The 26,758-nt window shown below is 44.0% G+C and overlaps 1 protein-coding gene across 1 annotated transcript; it reads left to right on the forward strand.

The window, feature by feature from the left end:
• Positions 1–458: 458 nt before the first annotated feature.
• On the forward strand, positions 459–21,917 carry LOC119846545 (immunoglobulin-like and fibronectin type III domain-containing protein 1). The gene is given in 14 exon segments (XM_043500731.1): positions 459–633; positions 3,732–3,856; positions 6,619–6,760; positions 8,135–8,431; positions 10,709–10,960; positions 10,963–11,007; positions 12,535–12,708; positions 13,645–13,773; positions 14,263–14,565; positions 19,416–19,595; positions 20,306–20,605; positions 20,727–20,873; positions 21,227–21,240; positions 21,564–21,917. Coding segments are annotated over 14 exon segments (2,637 nt in total).
• Positions 21,918–26,758: the final 4,841 nt, after the last annotated feature.

Here is a 26,758-nt window from a genome sequence, read left to right on the forward strand (position 1 = left end):
CTCTGTAAACTACCATTTCATTCTGAAATTTACAAAATGGAGCTGCAAAAGTTGCACTGTCTTTCACATCAGCTTTAAGTCCCTTTTTGGAGTGAGAACAGACCCATTTCTACTTAAAACGTTGGTTTTTGTCTGAGAAACATAAAATTCTGACTGAAACTTCCATTGGAAATATGCAAGATTTTGAGTTTTATATATTCTGGGTGTGAAAATGTCCTCTATGCAAAAAAATAAATTTCTGTATTGTGAAATGTCCTGGAATGAAATCATAAAAATCGTAATGCAAAATTGAATGCTCTCATTTTCATCCCTTACATACATTTCTCATTACAATGGCATGATATTTCATTTGGTAGCTGCAGTGTTATGTGAGATTTTTATTCACTGTTTTCCTATTGCTTTTGTCTTTTCTTTCCTGTGAATGGCTTCCTCTCCAATCAACGAACAATGTGTCTACAATGCAGCTGCCAAAGGAAAGAGCAGACAAACTGAAGGAGATGGAACAGATAAAACTGGATGGCAGACAGATAAGTCTGTTTTGCCAGATGAAGAAGGTGCTAAGGAAATTCTACAGGGAGAAGGCCTTGGGAATCAAAATCACCTTAAAAGCACCAGAATGGGCAAAGCTGGCCAGTATGGAAGTAACCAAGATGGTAGTCGAGAACTCTATGGCTCCTCAATGGATGTTGATTGGCAACATGGATCTTTGGTATTGGACTAGATGGTGCTGGAGGCATGGGTTCACCTGGTGGCAGATCTGCTATACTAGGTGTATTTGATGGTGGTGGTGGTGCTGGCTCAGGTGGTACAGGGGGCATGGGCTCCCTCTGTGGTAAGGATGGTATGAAAGGTGGAACCAGTGCTGAATTAACAGGTGCAGGATGCATAAGGTCTTTTTATGATAAGGATGATATGCTTGCTGGGGCTGGGGCTCGTGATGCTGGTCTAGGTGATGCATGTGGTATGAAGTCTCTATATGGTAAGGATGGTATGATAGGTGCAGTTGGGGCTGTGGCTGGTGGAGATGAGGCTGAGATTGGTCGTGCTAGTGCTGGTTTAGGTGGTGCAGGAGGAATGAGGTCTCCCTATGGTAAGGATGGTAGGCTAGGTGGAGATGGGACTGGTACTGGTGTTGGTGGTGATGATTTAGGTAGTCCAGGGGCCATAGAGTCTCTCTATGGTAATGATGGTATGGTAGGTGGAGCTGGTGCTGGGGCTGGTAGTGGTTTTGGTGGTGCAGGGGGCATGGTGTCTCTCTATGGTAAGAATGGAATGATAGATGGAGCTGGCTCTGGGGCTGTTGGTTTTGGTGCTGGTGTAAATAGCCCAGGGAGGATGGGAACTCTTTCTGGAAAGGATGCTATATCTGGTGGAGCTGATGCTGGATTAGGAGGAGCAGGGGGTCTGATGGGTTCTCTCTATGGCAAGAATGGTATGCACAGTGCTGGTTTAGGTGATTCAAGGGGTGAGGGCTATCTCTGTGGTAAGGATACTATGCTAGGTGGAGCTGGTACTGGTTTAGATAGTGCAGGAAGGATAGGCTGTCTCTATGGTAAGGATCCTATTTTAGGTGGACATGGTGTTGGTGGTGCTGGTGCTGGATTAGCAGGTACAGGAACCATGAGTTCTCTCTTTGGCAAGGATGCTATGCTAGGGAGAGCTGGTGCTGGATGTGGACTAGATGGTGCTGGGGTCAGAGATGCTATGCTAGGGGGAGCTGGCACTGGTAGTGCTGGGATTGTCCTGGCTTAGGTGGTGCAGGTTCTTGCTATGGCAAAGATGGTATGCCAGGTGGAGCTGGTGCTGGTGTTGCAGGTGGAATGGGTGCTCTTGATGGCAAGGATTCTATGCTAAGTGGAGCCGGTGCTGGATCAGCAGGTGCAGGAGACATAGGGTCTCTCTATATTAAGGATGGTAAGGTAAGTGGAGCAGGCCCTGGTGCTGGTATAAGTGGTGCAGAGGGCATGGAGTCTTTCTTTGATAAGGATGGTATGTTTGGCACCAGTGCTGGTGCTGGAGTAGGTGGGGCAGGTGTGTTGGATTCTATACATAGCAAAGGTTTAGTGCTGGGTGGGGCAGGCCCTGGTACTGGTGATGAATTCATAGGAGCTTGGGGCATGGGTTCACTTGACAGCAGAGATTCTATCTTAGATGGAGCAGTTGCCAGTGGTGGTAATGGTGGTTTAGGACACTTGGGTTCCCTTTATGGCAGGGATCCTGCCCTTGGTGGAGCAGCTGTTGGTGCAGGAGTTAAATTACAGGATGGCTCCATTGATGGGAAAATGCCAGGTGTTCATGGTGAAGAGTCACTGGGTTATGATCAGATGTCAGGCCATCATGGTGGAGTCCAGGCTGATGCCAGAAGAGGACAGATGTCAGGCCTTAATGCCAGGGGACTAAGTGCAGAAGAAACCTTGAAAAACAGAGACTGGAAAAGAAAAGGTTTTCTCCAAGACAAAGCAAGAGGTATTCACTTTTCACTGATAGCTTTTATGGTGCTATTGTTCTAGTATTTTAGAGAAGAAGGATAATCTTGTGGTTGAGACCTAGGCCTGAAAACTTGGAGGCTTTCTGTTCTATCTGTGACTATGCCATAAATTTCCTTTGTGATCTTAAGTAAATCACAGGCCCAGATTTTTAAAAGTGGTCACTGATTTTGGGTTTCTCCTGTTTTGGGTGCCTAACTTGGATCTGATTTATAGAAGTGCTGATGCTCCCAACTTGTAGCTGAAGTCGATGGGAGCTCCATGTGTTCAACACCTCTGGAAGGGGAGACTTGAAAATGTTTGTCTCAGCTTCCACATCTTTAAATGGAGATAGTAACTTCACCACTTCCAGGAGGTTGGGAAGAGATTTATAATTGTCTGTTAAAGTGCCTTGAGATCCTTGCGATAGAACTGGTATATATTAATGATAGCTGTTTAGAATTATTGTGAGATCTCTCTGGAACCCCCCTCTAAGCCCTTCTAACTCCTTCCTATGAAATAAACAGACTCAAAGCACACAAGGAACAGGCATTATCTAGTTCACAAAAAAATTAGTTTCCATATCTTTTCAAATGAAGTGTCCATACTTCTTTGCCATCTCCCAGTAGTTCAAAACAGACCCTTTTACTTTATTGTTTCTAATGATGTCCAGTGCAAAGATCTCCGTTTTTCCACAACCCTGAGACCCATTCAGTGCCAATTTTTCTGTTATATGAAAATGCACATAAAATCCAACCCAGAAAATTCTTACTCATGTTAGTTGGCCTTATCTGACTAAAACCACTGAAGTCAATGAGGCTACTCATGAGAATAAGGACTACTTAACTGAGTATGGATCAGGTCTATAATGCCAGATATTTCTGGTTTTGTGCTGAGTTTCTTATGGGAATGAGGGATTGGGATATGTGTGCCCACTTAAATACAACACACTATAAGCTTGATTTCAAGTGTATCTACTTGTCCATTATATTGACTTGACTTGCATGCAGAACATTGGCAGATCTTCAGTTGACGTATATCAGCACGACCCCAATTAAATCAGTGTCAGTTTACACCATCTGAGGATCTGGCCCAATAGTATTTTGGGATTATTACTGTAGAACTTCTTTTTATAAGAGTGGTGCCTGTTCTTCCCATCTGCACGGGCATTTTTGTGCTCAGATGTTACTCCCCCAGTATGTTCTCTTGGGTAACAAATGGTCAGTGCATTTCCAATGTGGGCTCTTTTCCTCTCTGTATGTTCAGAATCACATTGCCATTTCAACAAAGGGTTGTCTGACGTCAGTGCCCAGAAAGGGAAACCCGCTGTGCTGTCTTGCAGTCTCAATAACGATCAGGTGGAGGGAATCTGGTTTAAAGATGAATTCAAGGTAAGGGTGCAATAGCTCACTGTTTTCTTGGGACACCAAGGACTTATTTTACTCGCTGGCTACAACTTTCATGCGATATTATGGCAAGATGTTTCCTTTGCCCTGCTTTCATGTGGCTGAGAGTCAGGGTCCTGTGCCCCAGTTTCCACTGTAAGGGAAGGCAGCAGACTAGTCTCCCTGGCCACTGAAGCTGACCTGTGTGGGATTGCTCCCAAGCCTGTTTGGCTCAAGCCTCCCAAGGGGAATTGGGCAGGGTTCCTCCCCAATCCCACCATAGGGCCATTTGCATTCTCACGTCTACACTAGGAGGGTATTGTAAGGTTTTTTTCCCATCTCATTTTCCTTGACATTGGCAGGGAAGGGAAGAGTCTCCTTTCTTCTGCCCACTACTGATTACTTAGAGTGCATATACATACTAGGTGCATTCAGAAATGCAAAGAAAAACAAGGTGCCTTCTCCAAGGAACTTCAGGTTGAAGATATGATTGTGACAGGTGTGGACCATCCACAGTGCTCATTGAAATCAATGCTCAGCACCACGTAAGATAAGACAAATTAGATACAATGTCTCATTACAATGCAGGAGAATGGTTTGGGTCACAAGATCACTGAGGATGAGATTGCAGAAGCCCAGATGAGAAATGACCCAGGCATGGAACCAGGTTTTAGGAATAGGGATGGAGAGGAATGGAGACAGCTTAGATATATTAGGACCTGATCCAAAGCCCACTGAGGTCAATGGAAAGACTCACATTGACTTTAATGGACTTTGGATCAGGCCCTTAGTAAGGAATATATTGATCCATCAGTAGTTACATGAAGAGTTACCAATTAAATAATCAAGGAATATCATAGTAATTAAGCAACAGTGACCAAAACATAGGATCTTACCGGGGGATTAATGATGAGCTATGGTGGACACAGCTGAGGAACCCTAGACAGTCACTGATTCCTATGAAATACCCTGTTTTGAGCTGCTTGTTGCTACAGAGGATCTGTGTTACACCCCAGCTTTTAGACTAGAGGTTCTCAAACTGGGGGTTGGGACCCCTCAGGGGGTCGCGAGCTGTCAGCCTCCACCCCAAACCCTGCTTTGCCTCCAGCATTTATAATGGTGTTAAATATATAAAAAAGTGTTTTTAATTTATAAGAGGGGTCACACTCAGAGGCTTGATATGTGAAAGGGATCACCAGTACAAAAGTTTGAGAACCACTGTTTTAGACCATCTTTTGGAGTAAGCCAGTCAGTGTGGCAGACCCCCAAGGAGTCCCACTTGTCCTTTGGGGTAGGCCCTGCTGCCTCACCGCCTCCTAGATTGGAGCCTCTGGGTTTCAGCACTCCTGTTTCGTACCATGAGCTCTCCTCAGCGAGTCCCACTGAAGTGGACTCCTGGTTAGAGACTTGTACACCCTTCAGGAACTAATGCACCCCAGCAAGTATTTGTAGTGACACCCAAGCAGAGTTTTCAAAACAGAGCAGGATATTTTAGTCAGCTGGAACACAGCACTGGAAGTCCTTAGGTTAGCATAGAGAAACGAAGGTTAAAGCATAGTCCATTTTAGTCAAGCCAGAGTAATTCACTAGCCAAGCTGTAGTCAACGCCCTTTTCAAGTTCTGTTGACTTCCTTAGTCAGTCCCAGTAGAGAGCTCCTAGCCACTTCCAGAAACCAATTCTTTACTGCCTTTTGGTCACCTCCCAGGCCTTTGTTTTCCAGGTAGGTCCATGCTGAGTTCAAACCCAGGGGGGAGCGGTGGGGGAAAGCTACTTCCTCTGGGTGTTGATTGCTAGGTGTCAATGATATGGCCTTTGGGGTTTTCTATGTTCTTCTCAGATTTTCCATTGATAAGGGTTGACCTTGGCCAGTCCTTCTAATGACCCATTCAGTCCTCTCAGACAGCTAAGTGGCATACCTCCCCCACATGTCTCTTTGCCCCAAGAGCAAACTTAATAATTTTTCTCCCACTGGGTAGAAAAGTTACGTATGGGGAAAATTGAGGCTTCATAAAAATATTACAGGAAATTCCCACTTTGTCACACCTGGATTTTGTATTCAGTTTCATTTGGCACATCGAGCATTCTTATTTCCCAAGTCCAATTCCTTTTGTCTCCCAATAAAAAAAAAAGCAAGTGTTTCCCTGTATCTTTTTTGTTAATATTTTGAACTGCACTTGATCATCCAAATAGTTTAAAATTTTGCACTTCCATTGTATTTGGCTGATATGTATGGTGCGCTACCCGGCTGCCAGAAAAGATTGCAAGCAAGCCAAGAAGACCACAATATTTGCTTTGGCCAGACAGAAAAATTGTCAGGTTTGTGATATCTGTGGGGGTATTTTATAGGGATGGTCAAAATTTTTCCATTCAAATTTTTTTTTTGAGGGAAAATGACAGTTCAACTGAAGGGAAATTTTCACCAAAAAACCCCCCCAAAACAATGTTCATCAAAAATGTTTGCATTTTCAGTTTTCTAAGGAAAAGAAAATGTGTTCAACATTTTTAATGGAAAATGATTTTTTTATTAAAAATGTTGAACACATTTTCTTTTCCTCGCCCCCCCCGCAAAAAAAATCCAAAAAATGTTTGTGAAAATTGAAGTTAAACAGTCATTTACCAATCTGCTCTAGTGTGTTATCTTCTTGGTTGGCCAGTCTTCCTTTTGAATAGCCATATTAATAAACCAGAAAGTCCCATCTGACATTTGTCCTGCCAAAATATTGGATAGTTCCTGTAAAGAAAAAATGTGTCTCTGTCCTTTACACAGCAGCGAACAGGCCTGGATGAACTCTCTTCTGAAAAATATGGGCTGGTCCACAAACTGATTGACACAGTAGAAGATAATCATGCTGGAAAGTACAAATTTGAAGCTGAAGGTGTCAAAACTGAAGCATCTATTTTTGTTGAAGGCAAGTCTGTTCAAATTGCTTCATTACCTAGATGTTAAAAAGGCAGTTGGAATGCTCATGTTCCTAATACAAGGTATTAGCCTGCATGTGCTTGAAATGTAATGCAAAATTTCTCAAATTAGGGTCCATGGACCCCTGGGGGTCCATAAGGGTACTCCAGAGGGTCCACAAGTCATGTCCAGGGCGGCCAGCCCTGCTGATCAACTCCTCCCCCTCCCTCACATTCCTCCTGCATGCCATGGAACAGGTATTCAGCAGTGTGCAGGAAGCGTTGGGAAGGAGGGGGAGGAGCAGGGACGGGGCAAGCTCGGGGGAGGCCATGGAAAGAGGGGGGGAAAAGGAGGGGTGGGGGTGGGGTGAGGTGGGTCCTTGGGGGGGAAGGGGTGGAGTGTGGGCAGAGCCTGAGGCTAAGCGGGGGAGTTGGGGTCAACGAAAAATTTTAAATCAAAATGGGGGTCCTCAGGTTGCTAAAGTTTGAGAACCGCTGATGTAATGCTTTATCTTATAAAGCAGTATTTTGATTAGAAGGCTGGCCTTGTGATTAAAGAAATGGAGTGGAATGTAAGAGATGTGAGTTTGATTCTTAGCTCTAACGCCAATTTTGGGAAGGAGATTGTGCATTTCCTAATTAATTGCAAATTTATAGTGGAGCCTTAATCTTGCATGAACAAAGTTTATTACATTTAATATCCCAGGTTTTAGTTTGTAAAGAAATGAGAAGGTGGGTGAAAAAAAGCAGAAAATATAAAGAAAAACAGGGAAATTTAAAGAAAAAAACAGCTGACAGGCACTGGCTAGCAGTAGATTTAGCCATTGCAAAGTGAACAATTTTATACCTAAAAGACTTAAAGAAAATGTCACTCTTAAACCAGCAAATACATCTCTATAATATATGCATCTCTAAGTGTGCTGTATCATTATCTCAAAGGTTTGACCACCTGATTTAATAAAAAACTGTCTCTTAGTTCACATGCATGCTTACTGAATTCCAAATGAATTAATGCATGTCAGATGAAATTTACCTCAGTGCAGGGGCAAGAACAAAGTCTAGGCCTCACTTATGTTATATTTTGAGGGCATAAGTGGGGCCTGGTGCTGTCGTTCTGTACAGGATGAATTACCCTGCAGTGCATGTATGGATACAGAGCATACGGTAAGTATGCAACTAAAACTGAAGATCTAGATCCTGTGAGATCCTGAGCCCCACCTGCCACATGATAAATTCCAGTGATTTTTGTTGGGATTGGACCCAATAGTACCAGGTTAAATAATGTTGAAAATATTTAGCAGCAGTTAATTCAGAGCAGCTCTGCCCTCAAAATAAGCGTTTTCTCTTTCAGTTCTATTTATGAATGGCTTAGTTTTTATGTTTAGATCCTCCAAATGTTGACAAGGCTCTTCTGGAAAAGCTGATGAAGGAGCCTGTTATAGTCAAGGCAGGGCAGAATGCCATGGTTAAAATCCCATTCGAGGGCCGGAAGCCAGTCAGAGCAACATGGATAAGGGACGGGGATGAGCTCCTGAATGATGCCAGGATCCATATTGACAAGGCAGACAGCTTCACCCGGCTTTCCATCTCCAGCACTAACAGGAAGGACTGTGGGGATTACAAAGTGAAGCTGAAGAATGAGAGTGGAACCCTGGAGACCAGCCTAAAGCTGGAGGTGATAGGTGAGAGTCTCATGATATCAGTCGACCACCTTGGGCACAGAGGGAAGTCCTTGTAAGTTTTTTTGGTATCTCTCTTCCTGATTTTCCAGAGATAATTAGTTTAGAGTCATGGCACACACAGAAGGAGCTCTTCATTGGTGCTTTTACAGAACACTGCTTGTAAGAATATCTGAGCGCTGGCTGGGCTCACTCTTTTTCCTTCTCATCCACAATAAATCAAAAGGAGGCAAGATGCTGAGCAACTCCCAGAAGTGCTGAATGCCTGCAGCTCCCATGGATTTTAATGAGACTTGAGCCACTTGGCACCTTCAGGAGCTGCTCAGTGACTTCCAGGCTCAAATGCAAAAGGATCCACATGGTTGTAAATCTACCTGTCCTATCCTTGCTCCTTTATTAGCTCACCCTGGCCTGTCTCCTGATTTACCTATTTGGGGTCTGAAACCTGAAGACCATGCATGGCAGATTTGCACTCCTTTAGCTTCAACTGGAATTCTCTGCAGCTGTGAAAAGGGCAGGATTAGTTCCCAACTGAGCAACAGTTCGATGAGACCAGAAGTGTGGTCTGCTGGGGAAGGACGATGCTACATCACTTGACTTAGCTTTGTCATTTCTAGTAATTAACAGAAGATTAAAGACTTCCAGGTGGAGTAGCCAAATAAAGATAATCTCCCTCATTTTCTAAATTAAACAGTTTACTTATGCATCCATCTTTTTGCATTGAAACACAGCCCCTTGAGAGCTGCAGGAGTTTAAATATAAAAGTCAAATGAAGAACAAACATTTCTCCAAGAAGAAAAATACTAATTAAAGATGCAAACTAGCTCAAATGCACCTATTAAAGTCCAAATAATTACACTAGGGTAATAAATCATTAAGATAAATAATCAGTTTCTCTCATATTCCTTCCCCTGTCCTTCTCCTCTGGTTTTGTGATTCTGATTTGTAGTGATCACTTGGCTCGTTATAGAGTAAATTATTCTGCAAAAGCCATTTCCTTCTGAGCTGATGGAGCTCAATATCTGACTTGTACAACCTGCTTTATTGATCAGAAAAGCAATTTAATGTTAAAGTTGTCAGGGGAATCTTGCCATTCTATTCACAATAATAACAGGCCCAAGTTAACTTCCCAGCTGTAATATGATGCTATATGGTATATCTGTGTAAGATAGAGGTGTACAGAAAGTAGAATAGATTCCCAAACAAAGATGGAGAAACCCAAAATTCAGAATCGGGTTAGTTTAGATTTGGATCCCATTTAATCTATACTATCTACATTTAGGGTGGAGGAGAGGTTGTAGTTGTAGAGGTTGTAGACTACCTGGTTCTGGGTTTCATCCATTTGTATTTGATTCAAAAATGGGACTCAACGAGGGTGTGTTTGGCTTTGGTTTGGAAGAGTCTCTGTTGGATTTTGTTTTTTTGCAAACCAAAAGTGGAAGTAAATCGGGTCCAGGTCTCGTCTTACCTGAGCACCCCAGGTTTGGGGTGAAGTTGGTAAATGGTTACAGTTTGGAACCATCTGTACTCCTAAAGGAGATGGGAAGTCAATGAGAGTTTCACCCAGCTCTGACTTTGATGCAGTATTCATGAGAATGATCAACTATAGCAGGCGTGGCCAAACCACGGCTCATGAGCCACATGTGGCTCTTTAAAAGTTAGTGTGCCTTGTGGTGACCCCCATATCCTCCCTTTCTCGGCCTACCAGACTGAGGGTGGGGGGAGAGCTTGGGGTGGTGGGACTAGCAGCTTCTGCCCTGAGGGAAGGGGAGGGTCTCGGGGCTTTAGGCCTACAGGGATGCATTGAGGCAAAAGCTCTGTGCGTGCCCCAGCAGGCACCACTATGCGGGGCAGGTTGTGTGTGTCTTGTGGCTCTAGAATGTCTGAAGATTATCATATGTAGCTTGGAGGGTCAGTAAATTTGACCATCCTGGAACTATAGATTGGATGAGCCAAGTGTTTTCCTCTTGCCACACTCTCCTAGATCAGTAGAGGAATGGATGTTTACTTAAGAAATCTTGCTAGCGTTAATTCTGCTGCTTTACCCTGTAAGTACTATACAAACTGAGACTGAGTTGCCTAGTTTGAATAAAAAGAAAAGGAGTACTTGTGGCACCTTAGTTAGTCTCTAAGGTGCCACAAGTACTCCTTTTCTTTTTGCGAATACAGACTAACACGGCTGCTACTCTGAAACTAGTTTGAGTAGTGAGAGATAGTGACCCCTCTGATATCACGAACAGATGAGGGACCTTTTGCTCCCTGTTTTTCTCCTCCTTTCAGACAAGCCACAGAAACCCATTGGACCCATAGAGGTGGTGGATAGTTCCACAACTGGAATAACCATTCGATGGAAGCCCCCAAAGGATGATGGGGGCAGACCAGTGCAGAACTACATCATAGAGAGGCAGCAGGTGGGCAGAAAAACCTGGGTAACATTGGGAGAAACCAGCAGGAACAACAGCACTTTCATGACCAACAAAGTGGGGCAAGACAAAAGCTATCGCTTCAGGGTGCGAGCAGTGAACGCTGAGGGAAGAGCAAGGCACTGGAATCAGATGAGGTGATGGCTGCAGCCAAAGGTAAGTGGAAGAGCTTTGTGTAAACACATCTTATAGCCATGTGAGACTTATGAAAGCCGAAATCAAGTGAAACTCACATTTTGAGTTTTGTTACAAATCTGTACTTTCGTCCAGTTTGAACAGAAGGTTTGCAAGCCTGGCTCAATTGTCAAGTGACTGTGAACATGATGTCATATGAATCTGGGGCCAATTTAAGATTTCAGATCGAGACCATAAGTTTCTTGCAAGTTTTGGTCATTCAGAGTGAGATCTGTTTTGAGGTTTTTGGGTACAATCCAATCTAAACCTTGAAGCAACATCCACGGTGGAAACCATGCATGGACTGAAGCCAAAGAAAGGTTCCCACATGACACTGCAAAGAGAACCTGCTAAGCTTTTACCTTAATTTACTCCATAGGTAAACGAGTCTCCCAAGGGGACATTCATTGGTTGTATCTTTATTCAGTAGTATCACTTCATTTCCTTAAGTACAGAGCAGCCATTCTACTCTATAACGTCGCCGGTGGACTCAAATACTAGAGAGAGCTTTTAGCACAAACATGGAAGTACAACAGGGAAAACATTTAATTAATTTTGTCTGCCTTCCTCACATCCAGCCAGGCTGCCCTCTCTCTATCCTTCCTTTTTATTCACCTCTTTAATCACATTTTGTGCCAAGATACTTTTAAAACAATTTTGTTGTATTAATGGCTGGTTGTTTTGCTGTCTGTCATGGGGTAGTACCCTGAGAGTCTTTTATAGCCATAGTAGCTGATCCCCATATCTCCCAGCATTCTTAACCACCACTGTGGGCACAGCCTGCAATGTTATTTATACAGTGTACAGTCAATAGTCAGCTTCCCCCACTTGCTTCTGGGGAAAAGACAGGGTATTAGTAGCACTCAGTCCTGCTTTTCTTCAGCCTCTCTACTCTTCTCCTTAGCACTTCCTTCCTGTCTGCTTATATAGATAGGCCCAGCTGCTGGGGTTACTTCCACCCAATTAGCCCTTCAGTTGTATCTCTACTCAAGAAATTGGCACCGGCCTGTCTTTCAGTCAGGTCCCAATTAATGTACTGATGGGCATTGGAGTGACAGGGTGTTGAGTCAGCTCCTGACTCAGCACACACCTTGTTACACCCTCCAATAATGGGTGGAGCAGAGGGAAGTAGAAGCCAATCAAGACTCCTGTTTCCACCCTCAGGAACAATAATATCACAGTGGCCTTCCCTCCCTGTAAGATTGGGCACATGCCTCCCTTTGGAGACTGTCAATGTCATTCTCAGCACTGGCAAGAGGGGTTCATTCATGAAAGACACATAATATCTTGACCCTTAGGAGTCTGGACATGCTCCCCCTCCAGGCTCCCAGCATGTAGCTGTGCTGGAGAGTAGAAGACTGAGTCATAGCTCTCCCCTCTACCTTCAAAAGGTGTCTCATCTGAATACACATTTGGGGAATCCTGGAAGAAACAACCCTTGAGAACCCATTATTGTCATGTGATGGAAAAGAAATACCTGCTAATAACAAAGGGCTAATCTTTTCCTAGCTTTCCTTGGCCCCCCTGCTCCTCCTCAGATTGTCAGTGCCAACAAAGACACCATAACACTGTCCTGGGCAGCACCTTCCAAAACAGGCAATTCCAGAATCCTGGGGTATATCGTTGAGAAACACAAGAAAGGCAGCAACATCTGGACACCTATCTCTGACCTGCCAATAACAGGTAAGCAGCTGAAAGCTTGGAACAGACTGAAAGACTCTAAGAAGGCAAGAAGACTAGATGGCTCAAGGCATAATGAGATGCTGACTCTTTCGTTTCTAGGTCAGTGCTTCAAATATGATTTAGATTGGTAGTGACCAAAAGTTTTTACTGTCTGATGGATGTTGGGTGACTTCTGTGTGGTGACACAAATCAGTGATCTCAGTCCAGGTCCGAGTTGATAGTACAGAAATCACAGTTGGCACCATTGTTGGCTATCTCAGCAGAATGCCAAAATATTGAATAAACCACTGAGATGGGACTCTCTTCTTACCTCCAGAGGTGGTTCCTTTCCAGGTTATGAATAAAAATCTGCTGCAGAAGAATGGAAAAATTTGCATTGTTGCTGCCTGGCTGTGCCATTCTGTGCATAAACTGAGGGCCAGCAATCTGGCACCTTGCACTTCAGTTGTGGAAGTGCTTTCTTAGCTTATGGAGCTGGGACGTGGGCAAATGGGGGGGGGACATTCCAGGGACAAGGAAGGAAAGGAGATGGAACTGATATCTCTGAAGGCTTCAAAATCATGTTCACCTATAGATGGCAATGATCTTTTCAGATCCACACAAGTTCTTCTTATCTCCTGTATTAGAAGGGCTGCCATTGCAAGGAAAGCATTATTTACTCTTTCTCTTACTTCCTCAGTATCTCAAATGGCATTTAATTTGAAAGGGAGGATGGAGTACAATGGGAGAGACTTATGCTAATGGTGGGGAAGGACAGGAGAAAAAGGGACAGCATTTGGGTACTCCATATGTGTTCCTCTGTGCAGGAGAGTGGTATATTCTGCAATTCCATATGGTATAATTCATGTACAGAACTATTGTCCCAATATATCCTAGTGAGGGGACTGCAGATCTGAGCCTGAGCTCACTGAGGAACCTTATCTTTTCCTTCCACAGTCAGGAAGTGGATGGTGACAGATCTAAAGGAGAGACTGCAGTATGAATTCCGCGTCGCTGCTATCAATGCCACAGGGACAGGCGAGGCCAGTGCGCCGTCCAATCCTGTCTTTGATCGAGATCCCATGAGTAAGTGGGTTGTCCACTTGTCCCATTGGGTGTGGGATGCAGAGAGAGGGATGAATCTGGGGAAGTATGTGAATTCAGGAAGCAATGTGTATTAAGTATTTTAAAATGTATGTGTGGGAGAATAAAATACTTGAATAAAATTAAAAATTCACTGCAGGAATTCACTGCAGGGAGTGGGGTGGTATTCTCAATATGCTGGGGAGGGTGATGTGGTGCTGGCCCCACAAGGTGCTGCAAGGGTTGTGGGTGAGATTCCCCTGTGCTGCATGGAACACGGAGTGGGCTTCCCAATGTGTTGCAGAGGGGCTGGGAGCAGGATTCCAAGTACAATTTAGACGGATGGGGACAAACTCCCAGTATGCTGCAGGGAGCCTGACTGAATGGATACCCAGTGCAAGCGTGTTGAGGATGGATTATCCAGTGCACTGAATGAGGGGTGGGGGCAGGAATCCTAGGACAATGAAGTCTAAATAAACTTTCCCTTCCCAGAGCCTCCTGGTAGAATGAGGGACCTTAAGGTGACCAATACTGACTACACCAGCATCACTCTGGCATGGGTGAAACCCGATTCAAAGGAAGGGGGGCCTGCCAAGGGCTACAAGGTGGAGAAACAATCCTCTGACAGCCTCAAGTGGATCCATTGTAACACTGTCCCCATAGGGTTGACAACCTGTACAGTTACAGGTTTGCAAGCCAGAGAGATGTATGTCCTCTGCGTGAGGGCCATCAATGAGGGAGGCCTAGGGGAAGCCATAGCACTGGACACTTGCATCCAAGCCATGCCTTCCATTGGTGAGTCAAATGTGCTGCCCCTGAAAAGATGTCATAGTCCTACAGGTACAAATCATGGGCTCTCCATCCAAAGGCAGCTTTGACTGTTGGAGATTCAAATTGAACCTTGAGCTGGAACCACTCAATCTGTGGATTGTGGGGCACAGGAGCCTGTTGTAAATGATTATCTCAGGCTGTAGATGGAGGACACAGATAATTTAGCTCCTATATTCCTTATTGAATCAGGAAAATTGAGGGTTCAGTTTGAGATGACTACAGTTCACGTTGGAGGCTCACTGTGATTCTAGCATCTCAAATTTCAGAGTAGCAGCTGTGTTAGTCTGTATTCGCAAAAAGAAAAGGAGTACTTGTGGCACCTTAGAGACTAACAAATTTATTAGAGCATAAGCTTTCGTGAGCTACAGCTCACTTCATCGGAGAATGCATCCGATGAAGTGAGCTGTAACTCACGAAAGCTTATGCTCTAATAAATTTGTTAGTCTCTAAGGTGCCACAAGTACTCCTTTTCTTTTAGCATCTCAAATGTTATCCCTTTTCAGATACATAGGATATGTCTATAGTAGAAATTCTACAGCAGCACAGATGCAGAACTACAGCTGCACCACCATAGTGTAGACAAGTGGTTCTCAAATTAGGGCCGCCGCTTGTTCAGGGAAAGCCCCTGGCGGGCCGGGCCAGTTTGTTTACCTGCTGCGTCCGCAGGTTCGGCTGATTGCGACTCCCACTGGCCGCAGTTCGCCGCTCCAGGCGTATGGGGGCTGCAGGATGGGCGGCCAGCACATCACTCGGCCCGCGCCACTTCCCACTGCCCCCATTGGCCTGGAGCGGTGAACCACAGCCACTTCGAGCCGCGATCGGCCGAACCTGAGGACGCAGCAGGTAAACAAACCAGCCTGGCCCACCAGGGGCTTTCCGAACTGAACCCCCCTTTCTGAACAAGCGGGGCCCTAGTTTGAGAACCACTGGTGTAGACTACAGTGATAGAAGGGGTTCTTCCATTGCTGTAGTAAACCAATCTCTCCAAGAGGTGGACAGAAGAATTCTCCCATTGACCTAGCAGTGTCTACACCGGAGCTTAGGTTGGCTTGATTACATTGCACAGGGAGTGACATTTTTCACCTTGTGTTCGGCATTGGTCAAACGTATTATGGAGGTTTTTCACCTTTATCTGAGGCATCAACCATTGGCCACTGCCAAAGCAGGGATATCAAATCAGATGGACCAGTGACTTGATGTCATGTGCCAGATCCCATGTTCATTCCAGTTTTTAGCCTGGTGCTGGGAAACTTTCAATAAAAGGGTCACATTTTTTGTAACATCCTTGCCAGTCAGCCAGATATAGGTTGCACTTTCAGTTATCTGTTACTAAGAGGCTGGATCTGCCATACACTCAGAGCCTTTAAAAGAAAAAAACCCAAACAAATGGAGAAGTTTTTATATATATTTTTAATGAGGGAGCGTGATCTGATCCAGGACACTGAGCTGGGAGCCAGAAGACACGGGTTCTTTTTCCATCTGTGCAATTGACCTGCTGTAAATCATTTCAGTTCTTTGTGCCTCTCTTTCCCCTCCCACCCTTTGTCTGACTTGTCTCTACAGCAAGCTCTTAGGGGCAGGGTCTATGTGTATGTGCAGCACCTGGCACAATGAAGCCCCGGTCTCAGTTGTACCTCTACAATATAAACAAAAAAACGGAAAAATAAGATAAAAAGGGAGGTGAGGGGTTTCACTCTTGACATAATGGTGTAAAACTCTTCAAAATGATTCTGTGACTCAGCCTAATATCCTAATGCATGTTGTTGGTTAGAGAGCAGGCTCTTGTGCCACACACTAGGAGATAGGGGAAAAGTGGGTCTATACTTGAGTAGCTATTTCTCTCCCTCCTGCTGCAGAGACAGCAATGGGGTTTCACGCTCAGGAGGGTAGCAAACAATATAAACAGTGAATTTCACTCTTTTTCTGTTCATAAATTATCGGCAAACGGGCTTTGATTTTGTATGAACTTGTTTGCTGTTTGAAATTATTCAACAGTGGTTTCTGTGAAAATGCTTCAGCCCATGGGTCACTCAGAACTTGGTTGCTGTGGCTGTCGCTTTGACTATTCACTGTTTCTAGTGCACTATGTGCACTGTGTTCTAGGATATCCAGGTTGCATGATATCATTTTAGCTGACTGGATGACTCCCAAGCCCTCAAAGAGATATCCAGATGAATATTCCTGAAGTCAATGCTCTTGTGAACAGACATAGAAACAAGTGTTCACACCACTTTCCTTTTCCACAAACATTACTATGAACAAAAGTTCATTTGCATGATTACGAAAACGAGTCAGAGGGGTCACAGATGCTGTTGAGGAGATTTTATGGTTTCTATTCAAACATTTGTGAATACCTTTTTTGCAGTATTTCCCTCTTAGAATATCATAGAATATCAGGGTTGGAAGGGACCCAGGAGGTCATCTAGTCCAACCCCCAGCTCAAAGCAGGACCAATCCCCAACTAAATCATCCCAGCCAGGACTTTGTCAAGCCTGACCTTAAAAACTTCTAAGGAAGGAGATTCCACCACCTCCCTAGGTAACACATTCCAGTATTTCACCACCCTCCTAGTGAAATTTTTTTTCCTAATATCCAACCTAAACTTCCCCCCCTGCAACTTGAAACCATTGCTCCTCGTTCTGTCATCTGCTACCACTGAGAACAGTCTAGATCTATCCTCTTTGGAACCTTTCAGGTAGTTGAAAGCAGCTATCAAATCCCCCCTCATTCTTCTCTTCCTCAGACTAAACAATCCCAGTTCCCTCAGCCTCTCCTCATAAGTCATGTGTTCCAGTCCCCTAATCATTTTTGTTACCCTCCGCTGGACATTTCCAATTTTTCCACATCCTTCTTGTATGTGGGGCCCAAAACTGGACACAGTACTCTAGATGAGGCCTCATCAATGTCAAATAGAGGGGAACGATCACGTTCCTCGATCTGCTGGCAATGCCCCTACTTATACAGCCCAAAATGCCATTGGCCTTCTTGGCAACAAGGGCACACTGTTGACTCATATCCAGCTTCTCGTCCACTGTAACCCCTAGGTCCTTTTCCGCAGAACTTCTGCCTAGCCATTCAGTCCCTAGTCTGTAGCAGTGCATGGGATTCTTCCGTCCTAAGTGCAGGACTCTGCACTTGTCTTTGTTGAACCTCATCAGATTTCTTTTGGCCCAGTCCTCTAATTTGTCTAGGGCCCTCTGTATCCTATCCCTACCCTCCAGTGTATCTACTTTTCCTCCCAGTTTAGTGTCATCTGCAAACTTGCTGAGGGTGCAATCCACACCATCCTCCAGATCATTAATGAAGATATTGAACAAAACCAGCCTGAGGACCGACCCTTGGGGCACTCCACTTGATACCGGCTGCCAACTAGACATGGAGCCATTGATCGTTACCTGTTGAGCCCGGCAATCTAGCCAGCTTTCTATCCACCTTATAGTCCATTCATCCAGCCCATACTTCTTTAACTTGCTGGCAATATCCTAATCTTAAGTCATCAACACTATGTAAATACAGAAAGATGATGCTCAGCGAGTGCTCTGGCACCTTTTCACTTGGTGAAAGAGCTCCATTGACTTAATGCTGCCAGAGATATGTCAGGCAGCCAGCCGGAGGAGAGAACTTTAGAACACTGGACATGCTATTTTGAGTGTATGTGAGTTAAAATCTGTCAGCGACCTTGTAACAAGATGCGGCTTTCAATTGTGTTCAGTGTTTTTTGCATTCCAGTTAGTTCCAAGTTCCTAAGAGACGACACTATGAAAAACTTTGATTATAAAAGCGGGAAGTTGTATCCGAGTGCACACACCCTTTGAAGTAAGCATTGACGCATGTTTGTAAGGAGTCCTCCATACGATTTCATGTTGTAAAAATAACTACAATAACTGAGGTGCTGTTCTTCATTCCTCTGCAGAATTTTCACATGACCTTGGGCAAGTCATCTAATTGGTTTGCACCTCATATACATTCCCCATTTGTACAATCAGGATAGTAATGGTTCCTTTCATGGGAGAGGGGAGTTGTGAAGTTCAGATCATTCATTAAGGTGTGTAAAGTAAAGCACTTTAAACTCTTGATGATGGAAGGCACCAAAGAAGTGTAAAATATTAGCACCAACTTCTCAGATTTTGATGTATACTAATCACTCCCCGCACCCATCCCTTGCTTTCCTTGTGAGGACTGAAGGTAGGAGAATTGACAATGTTCTGCTGAGTATGTTCATCCAACTAAAGAGTAAGAGCAGTGGTGCACATGGTTGTATCATGTGAAAGGCACAGGTTTGATTCAAAGATATAGCCTCTTACTCTTGCAGGTTGGCAAAGGCTGGGAGCACTATGGGTGAGATCTGGTGTTTGGTCCCTACTGAAGAGAAGGGGAGAAAAACTTCTGGCTGATCTCAAGGTGGCATTGATGAGCTATACAGGGAGCCACATCCAGCTCCCCTAGGCTGAAAGAAAGTCACTGCAATGTGACATCAGGAGGGAGGGGACCGGAAGGAAAAATGGAACGATCATCCAGGCAGGAGTCTTCTTCCCTCCAAAAAGCAGCAGATGCTTTTAATAGGGCTACTCTTGCTTATCTGTCAACTAATAACTTCTGAGCTAATAAATATTTTCTGACTTAGTTATACTGAAACAGCTTAGGGCAACACACCCTTTGTTGGCCATGGTTCCAGGGCAAAGAAATAAGTTAGAGCTAAGGAAACACTTGAGGACAAAGCAAGGAAGCTTATAGGTACACAAGATATAAATACAAAAGAAAAGCAGATTGACATATAACTGGTGTTTATCTTTAATTGGCATCCCCAACTCCAGAGGTGATTTGGCTAAAGGATGGGCTTTCTCTACCCAGCAGGGCCATAGTGAGCACCAGAGATGGCTTCAGCCAACTCTTGATTCCATCAGCTGAGTTTTCTGACAGTGGGCTCTATACCATCGTACTCCAAAATGAGTGGGGAAAAAAAGAATCCTTCATCTTCCAAGTCCAAGTCGCAGGTAACATGCATAGCAGGTTTGGTGGAAAATAAAATCCTAAAGGGAGAGGATCCAGTCCATGACTGAGTAGAAGACTGTGTGTTTTGATGGGGTTAAGCACTGTGGACAAAGAAAGGGCTAGGTAATACGGTCTTTCATGAGATGACAGTCCAAAAACCAGGTGGTTTAGCCTAGGGCAGGGCTACAGAATACTGTCATCCATTGATTAAATTACAATCCAAGACCCAGCCAGGTACCACCAACAGAGACATAGCCGTATTCTGTGAGAGGACTAGGATAGTACAAGCTATCATAGGGCCAACTTACACAGTCCATAATATAGCCAGGTGTCTCAGTCCATGACAGGGCTCGTGAATGTCAGCAATTAGAACAAAGTACCTGTGTCCAACCATAAGAATTCTATAGCCCTGTCAGCTCCTTCACTTGCAGTTTATAAAAACACAGCTGTATCAGCTATCTAATAGAAGGGAAAGAGATGTGTCTCTAATACCAGTCCAGTAATGCTGAATTTCCCTTAATCCAAATGGGAGGACCTGTATATTTGGAGCAAAGGGATCAGAGTTTATTTCTCACTAATGACCATCAAGTTTAGCTGGCCACAGTTCAAAATATCTGACCTCCATGAAGTTTATGGGGTTGCAGAATTGTTATAACATCTTAAACCTACCACTTTCTCTTCTCCCTCCATACTATTTGTCTTCACTTTGCAGCTATCCCACAGTCCCCTGGCCCTATTCTTCTGCAAGAGAAAGTCCTTAATACAGTGACAGTGATCTGGGAGCCCTCGCCAACAGAGAAGTGGGAAAGTAACCTGTACTATGTGGTCATGAAACGTGACTCCAACAAGGGCTCATGGCAAGTGGTGGCTGACCTGATCTACAACAACAAGTTTACCATCACCAAACTTATCCCTGTCTGGGGGTATTATTTTAGGGTTGTGGCCAAAAATTACATGGGAACCAGTGATCCATCTGAAACTGTGCAGCCCTGGATCATGCAAAAGGAAAAGGGTAAAAAGGCTTTTTAAAAAAATCTATCAGTGCACCTGTGTTGTTGGGTCTCAGTCAAACTATCCCATTTATAAATCTTTGTCAGTGTGTCCCAGTCCCCATATGTATGCTGTCTGCCCAGATGAGAGCCCATTGACATATCCCCAAGAAATACTGTTGGGCAAGGAAAGATGTCCCCTGCTGGACATGAATGTTTACAGATCAGTGGGAACAGTGAAGCTGGGCTTCTCCATTCCCACCAATATACTGGCTCATATTACTCATATAGGTAAGAGCTTCCAAGAGAATTAATTCCTAGCAAACTCTGAAATTAGATGAGTTCTACAGAAGCCAAGGGCTATGACCTGAATAGTGAGGACTTGGTAATTTTAAGAAGGAATCACAGAATCCAACCTGCAGGAGTTGAGGACCCAACCCCATTTGGGAAGGATCAGGTGACCTGCAGGAGCTAGACTGGTAATGTATAATCCTCATGACCTGTAGAAGGAGCCATGGCCTTGTCCATATGCCAAAGACCTAGTGATCCCCTCCAGATTCCTGACTGGGACTTTGGAAAACTTAAGAGGAAACTACCTGTAGAGAATACAGCTCAGGCTTTTTATTGAGCCTACTGCATTCTAGACGAGGACTTTTGGGTACTGCATGCAGCACAGCACAACAAAGCTTTTAGTTCTGTCCCCTTTTATTGAGTCTCAATGCTTGGATTAAAGGAACTTCCAGTAACAGTAACAGGGGTCATAATACGCAGAGAGAGCCAGGGCCTTAAACATATGGCCACTGCATGGCAACTCACAGAAGGAGCCATGAACCCTCTCCTGACCTAGGGAGCCAGGCCCTGTCAATTTTGCAGGGTGGATGCCAAATGCAATTATTAAGTGCTATGGATGAAGGCTGCTTCTGCACCAAGCCTTTAAGTCCCCTGGAGGAGTCGCTGAGTGTGTATTTATGTCTCTTATAGATGAGTTTAAAGTCAGGACTACCCAAATACAGGAGGGTGAATCAAAATATGCCTCCAAGATTCCTCCTCCAATTGAAGCCCCATGTAGTGACCACAGCATTTGATTGTCACATGAGCTGTGCAGTGAGTGGCTACCCAAAACCTAAGATCACCTGGTACAAGGATGGCAGGGATCTCTCAGAAGACCACACCTGCTTCAGTACAAATGACTTTGGTGTTTGCTGCCTGGTGGTCCCAGGTGTCACGAAGAGAGATGAAGGAGAGTACAAGGTGGAAGCCACCAATGAATTGGGCCATGTGGTCAGCAAAGCCATGCTTATCATAAAAGGTAAAGTGATCTTGGTCAAGTCTTAGTCCCCCTGCCTCAGTCTGCATCTGTCAAATTGGAGATAATGCCTCACAGAGAGGTTGTGAGGATAAACACATTACAGATTGGGAAGAACTCAGATACTGTGGTGATAGGGCCAAATAAGTGCTATAGAAAGGCAAATTTGGAATCCACTGAAGGATGGTCCGTATTCAGATGGGAGACTCCGAGAAAAAACAAGGTGCCATAGGGAGCAGACTGGTGGGCTCAGTAGGGTGCACACTCACTCTGTGCTGATCCCAATGCCCCAGTGCAGTGCTAGAGAGCTTGTGATGCTGGAGATGCAGCCATCAGATGAGAGAGAAAACCAAGGTCCTGACTGCTCATGGTTATTAGAGATCCCAGAGCACTTATTGGGTCTAGTGCGTGGATGCTGGTAGCAGGCTGTGATATGCCGGAGGTCAGACTAGATGATCTGTTGGTCCCTTCTGACCCTATGGATGGCTCCTGGCACATCATCTTCTGTGTGCCACCCATGTGTGTGATGTAAGATAGCATTTCATTGCCACCAGGGCAACTTGCAAATGGCTACCATGGGCTGAACATTTGCCAGTTCAGTACAACTTTATATCGGGTAGCGTTTACCCAGAATGATTTACTGAGTTCAATAATAAATCTACAAAGACCAAGAGTGACAGAGGGGAATAGAAATTAAGAAGCAGAGGCAGAGGAGAGAGGCGTTGACAGGAAAATAGATGGCGAGTCATAGATTTCAAGGCTAGAAATGGCCATCATGATTATCTAATCTGATCTATTGCATAACACAGCTCATTACACGGTCGCTGATGTCTGTATTGAGCCCACAACTTCTGCCTGGGCTAGAGCATATCTTTTTAGAAAGAGACATATAGTGTTGATCTAATGAGGTAGAGTCACAGAGAAGCTCTGCCAGATCATAGAATCATAGACTTTAAGGTCAGAAGGGACCATTATGATCATCTAGTCTGATCTGCTGCACAACACAGACACGGAATCTCACCCACAAACTCCTGTAACAAACCCCTAACTTATGTCTGAGCTATAAAGTCCTCAAATCGTGGTTTAAAGACTTCAAGGTACAGAGAATCCTCCAGCAAGTGACCCATGCCCCACGCTGCAGAGGAAGGCAAAAAACCCCCAGGGCCTCTGCCAATCTGCCCTGGGGGAAAATTCCTTCCCAACCCCAAATATGGCGATCAGCTAAATATTGAGCATGTGGGCAAGACTCACCAGCCAGACACCCAGGAAAGAATTCTCTGTAGTAACTCAGATCCCACCCCATCTAACATCCCATCACAGGCCATTGGGCATATCTACCGCTAGTAGTTGAAGATTAATTAATTGCCAAAATTAGGCTATCCCATCATATCATCTCCTCCATAAACTTATCAAGCTTTGTCTTGAAGCCAGATATGTCTTTTCCCCCACTGCTTCCCTTGGAAGGCTGTTCCAGAACTTTACTCCTCTGATGGTTAGAAACCTTCATCTAATTTCAAGTCTAAATTTCCTGAGGGCCAGTTTATATCCATTTGTTCTTGTGTCCACATTGGTACTGAGCTCAAATAATTCTTTTCCCTTCACGGTATTTATCCCTCTGATATATTTATAGATAGCAGTCATATCTCCTCTCAGCCTTCTTTTAGTTAGTCTAAACAAGCCAAGCTCATTGAGTCTCCTTTCATAAGACAGGTTTTCCATTCCTCAGGTCATCCTAGTAGCCCTTCTCTGTACCTGTTCCAGTTTGAATTCATCCTTCTTAAACATGGGAGACCAGAACTGCACACAATATTCCAGATAAGGTCTCACCAGTGCCTTGTATAACAGTACTAACACCTCCTTATCTTTACTGGAAATACCTCGCCTGATGCATCCCAAGACCGCATTAGCTTTTTTCATGGCCATATCACATTGGCGGTTCATAGTCATCCTGTGATCAACCAATACTCCGAAGTCCTTCTCCTCCTCTGTTACTTCCAAGTAATGCGTCCCCAGTTTATAACAGAAATTCTTGTTATTAATCCCTAAATGCATGACCTTGCACTTTTCATTGTTAAATTTCCTATTACTATTACTCCAGTTTACATGGTCATCCAGATCTTCCTGTATGATATCCCGGTCCTTCTCTGCATTGGCAATACCTCCCAGCTTTGTGTCATCTGCAAACTTTATTAGCACATTCCTGCCCTTTGTGCCAAGATCAGCAATAAAAAGATTAAATAAGATTGGTCCCAAAACTGATCCCTGAGGAACTCCACTAGTAACCTCCTCCCAGTCTGACAGTTCACCTGTCAGTGTGACCCGCTGTAGTCTCCCTTTTAACTAGTTCCTTATCCACCTTTCAATTTTCATATTGACCCCCATCTTTTCCAATTTATCTAATAATTTTCCATGTGGAAATGCCTTACTGAAATCGAGGTAAATTAGATCCACTGTGTTCCCTTTGTCTAAAAAATCTGTTACCTTCTGAAAGAAGGAATCACGTTGGTTTAACATGATCTACCTTTTGTAAAGCCATGTTGTATTTTGTCCCAATTATCATTGACGTCAATGTCCTTAACTACTTTCTCCTTCAAAAATTTTTTCCAAGACCTTGCATACTACAGATGTCAAACTAACAGGCCTGAGTTACCTGGATCGCTTTTTTTACCTTCCTTAAAAATAGGAACTATGTGAGCAATTCTCCAGTCATATGGTACAACCCCTGAGTTTACAGATAGATTAAAAATTCTTGCTAACAGTTGCTAACGGGCTTGCAATTTCATGTGCCAGTTCCTTTAATATTCTTGGATGAAGATTATCCCGGCCCCCCAATTTAGTCCCATTAAACTGTTGGAGTTTGGCTTCTACCTCGTATGTGGTAATATCTACCTCCATATCCTCATTCCCATTTGTTGTCCTGCCATTATCCCTAAGCTCCTCATTATTCTCATTAAAGACTGAGGCAAAGTATTTGTTTAGATATTGGGCTGTGCCCAGATTATCTTTAACCTCCACTCCATCCTCAGCGTTAAGCGGTCCCACTTCTTCTTTCTTTGTTTTCTTCTTATTTATATGGCTATAGAACCTTTTACTATTGATTTTAATTCCCTTTGCAAGGTCCAACTATACATGGCTTTTGGCCTTTCTCACTTTATCCCTACATGTTCTGACCTCAGTAAGGTAGCTAATCCCTCCCATCTTCCATTCCTTGTAGGCTTTCTGCTTTTTTTTAATCACCTCTCTGAGATGCTTGCTCATCCAGCTTGATCTACAACGCCTGACTGTGAATTTTTTCCCCCTTTCTTGGGATGCAGGCTTCTGATAGTTTCTGCAACTTTGACTTGAAGTAATTCAAAGCCTCCTCCAACTTTAGATCCACAAGGTTTTCAATCCAATCCACTTCCCTAACTAATTTCCTTAATTTTTGAAAGTTAGCCTTTTTGAAATCAAAAACCCTAGTCACATCTATTTTTGTTAATCCTTCCATTTAGTTTGAACTGAATTAGCTCATGATCGCTTGAACCAAGGTTGTCCCCTATAATCATTTCTTCTATGAGGTCCTCACTGCTCATCAAAACCAAATCTAAAATGGCATCCCCTCTTCTCGGTTCAGCAACTACTTGGTGAAGGAATCCATCAGCTATCATATCCAGGAAAATCTGAGTCCTATTATTATTATTACTAGCACTTGTCCTCCAGTCTATATCTGGGAAGTTAAAGGTTTCAGAGTAGCAGCCCTGTTAGTCTGTATTTGCAAAAAGAAAAGGACTACTTGTGGCACCTTAGAGACTAACAAATTTATTTGAGCATAAGCTTTCGTGAGCTACAGCTCAAATAAATTTATTAGTCTCTAAGGTGCCACAAGTAGTCCTTTTCTTTTTGGGAAGTTAAAGTCTCCCATGATCACACAATTCCTATTAGTATATACATTTAACTAATTTAACTAATTAAAACATTTAACTAATGTTTTAATTAGTTAAAAACATTAAAGAGGTCTCTATCCATATCCACATCGGATCCTGGCGATCTATAGCACACCCCAAGCACTGTCCCAGGGGAGGCTCTAGTAGCTTTCTTCCTCAACGGGATTTTTATCCATTCCATCACTTCTTTTTTCTTTACAGTCTATGTCATCATTGATATACAATGCTACTCCACCACCTTTGCCTTCATTTCTGTCTTTCCTAAACAGCACATACCCTTCAATACCCGTACTCCAGTCATGACTATTATTCCACCATGTTTCTGTTATCCCTATAATATCTGGTTTCACTTCCTGCACCAGTAGTTCTAGTTCCTCCATTTTGTTACCTAGGCTCCTCGCATTATTGTACAAACATCTTAATTTTTGCTGTTTGGCTTCGCTCACGTTCTTTAACCGATTGGGCACAAGCATTCTACCGCCAATATCACCTATTAGATTGGTATGTACACTGCCCTTCCTCCTTATGTCCATTCTTCTACCCAAGGCTGTATCCTTTCTTACTTCATTTTCTTCCCTCTCAAAGAAAAAAACTGGCGTGGAGATTACCTGGACATCTCCCAACCATCTCCTCTGAATTCCTAGTTTAAAGCTCTCTTGATCAGTTGTGCCATCCTCCATCCTAGAAGTCTATTTCCCTCCTTACTAAGGTGAAGTCATCCCGAGAGAACAGTCCTCCGTCCATGAATGCTTCCCAGTGGCCATACATCCCAAAGCCCTCCTTATAGCACCACTGCCTGAGCCATCTGTTGAGCATCATAATCTTGTCACACCTTTATTGCCCTTCTCTAGGAACAGGCAGAATCCCACTGAAGATCACCTGAGCCTCGATTTCCTTTAGCGTCTTCCCCAGCCTGGCACAATCTCCCTTGATACGTTCCAGTAAGA

Source organism: Dermochelys coriacea, chromosome 21, assembly GCF_009764565.3.
Source record: "Dermochelys coriacea isolate rDerCor1 chromosome 21, rDerCor1.pri.v4, whole genome shotgun sequence".
Classification (NCBI taxonomy): Eukaryota; Metazoa; Chordata; order Testudines; family Dermochelyidae; genus Dermochelys; species Dermochelys coriacea.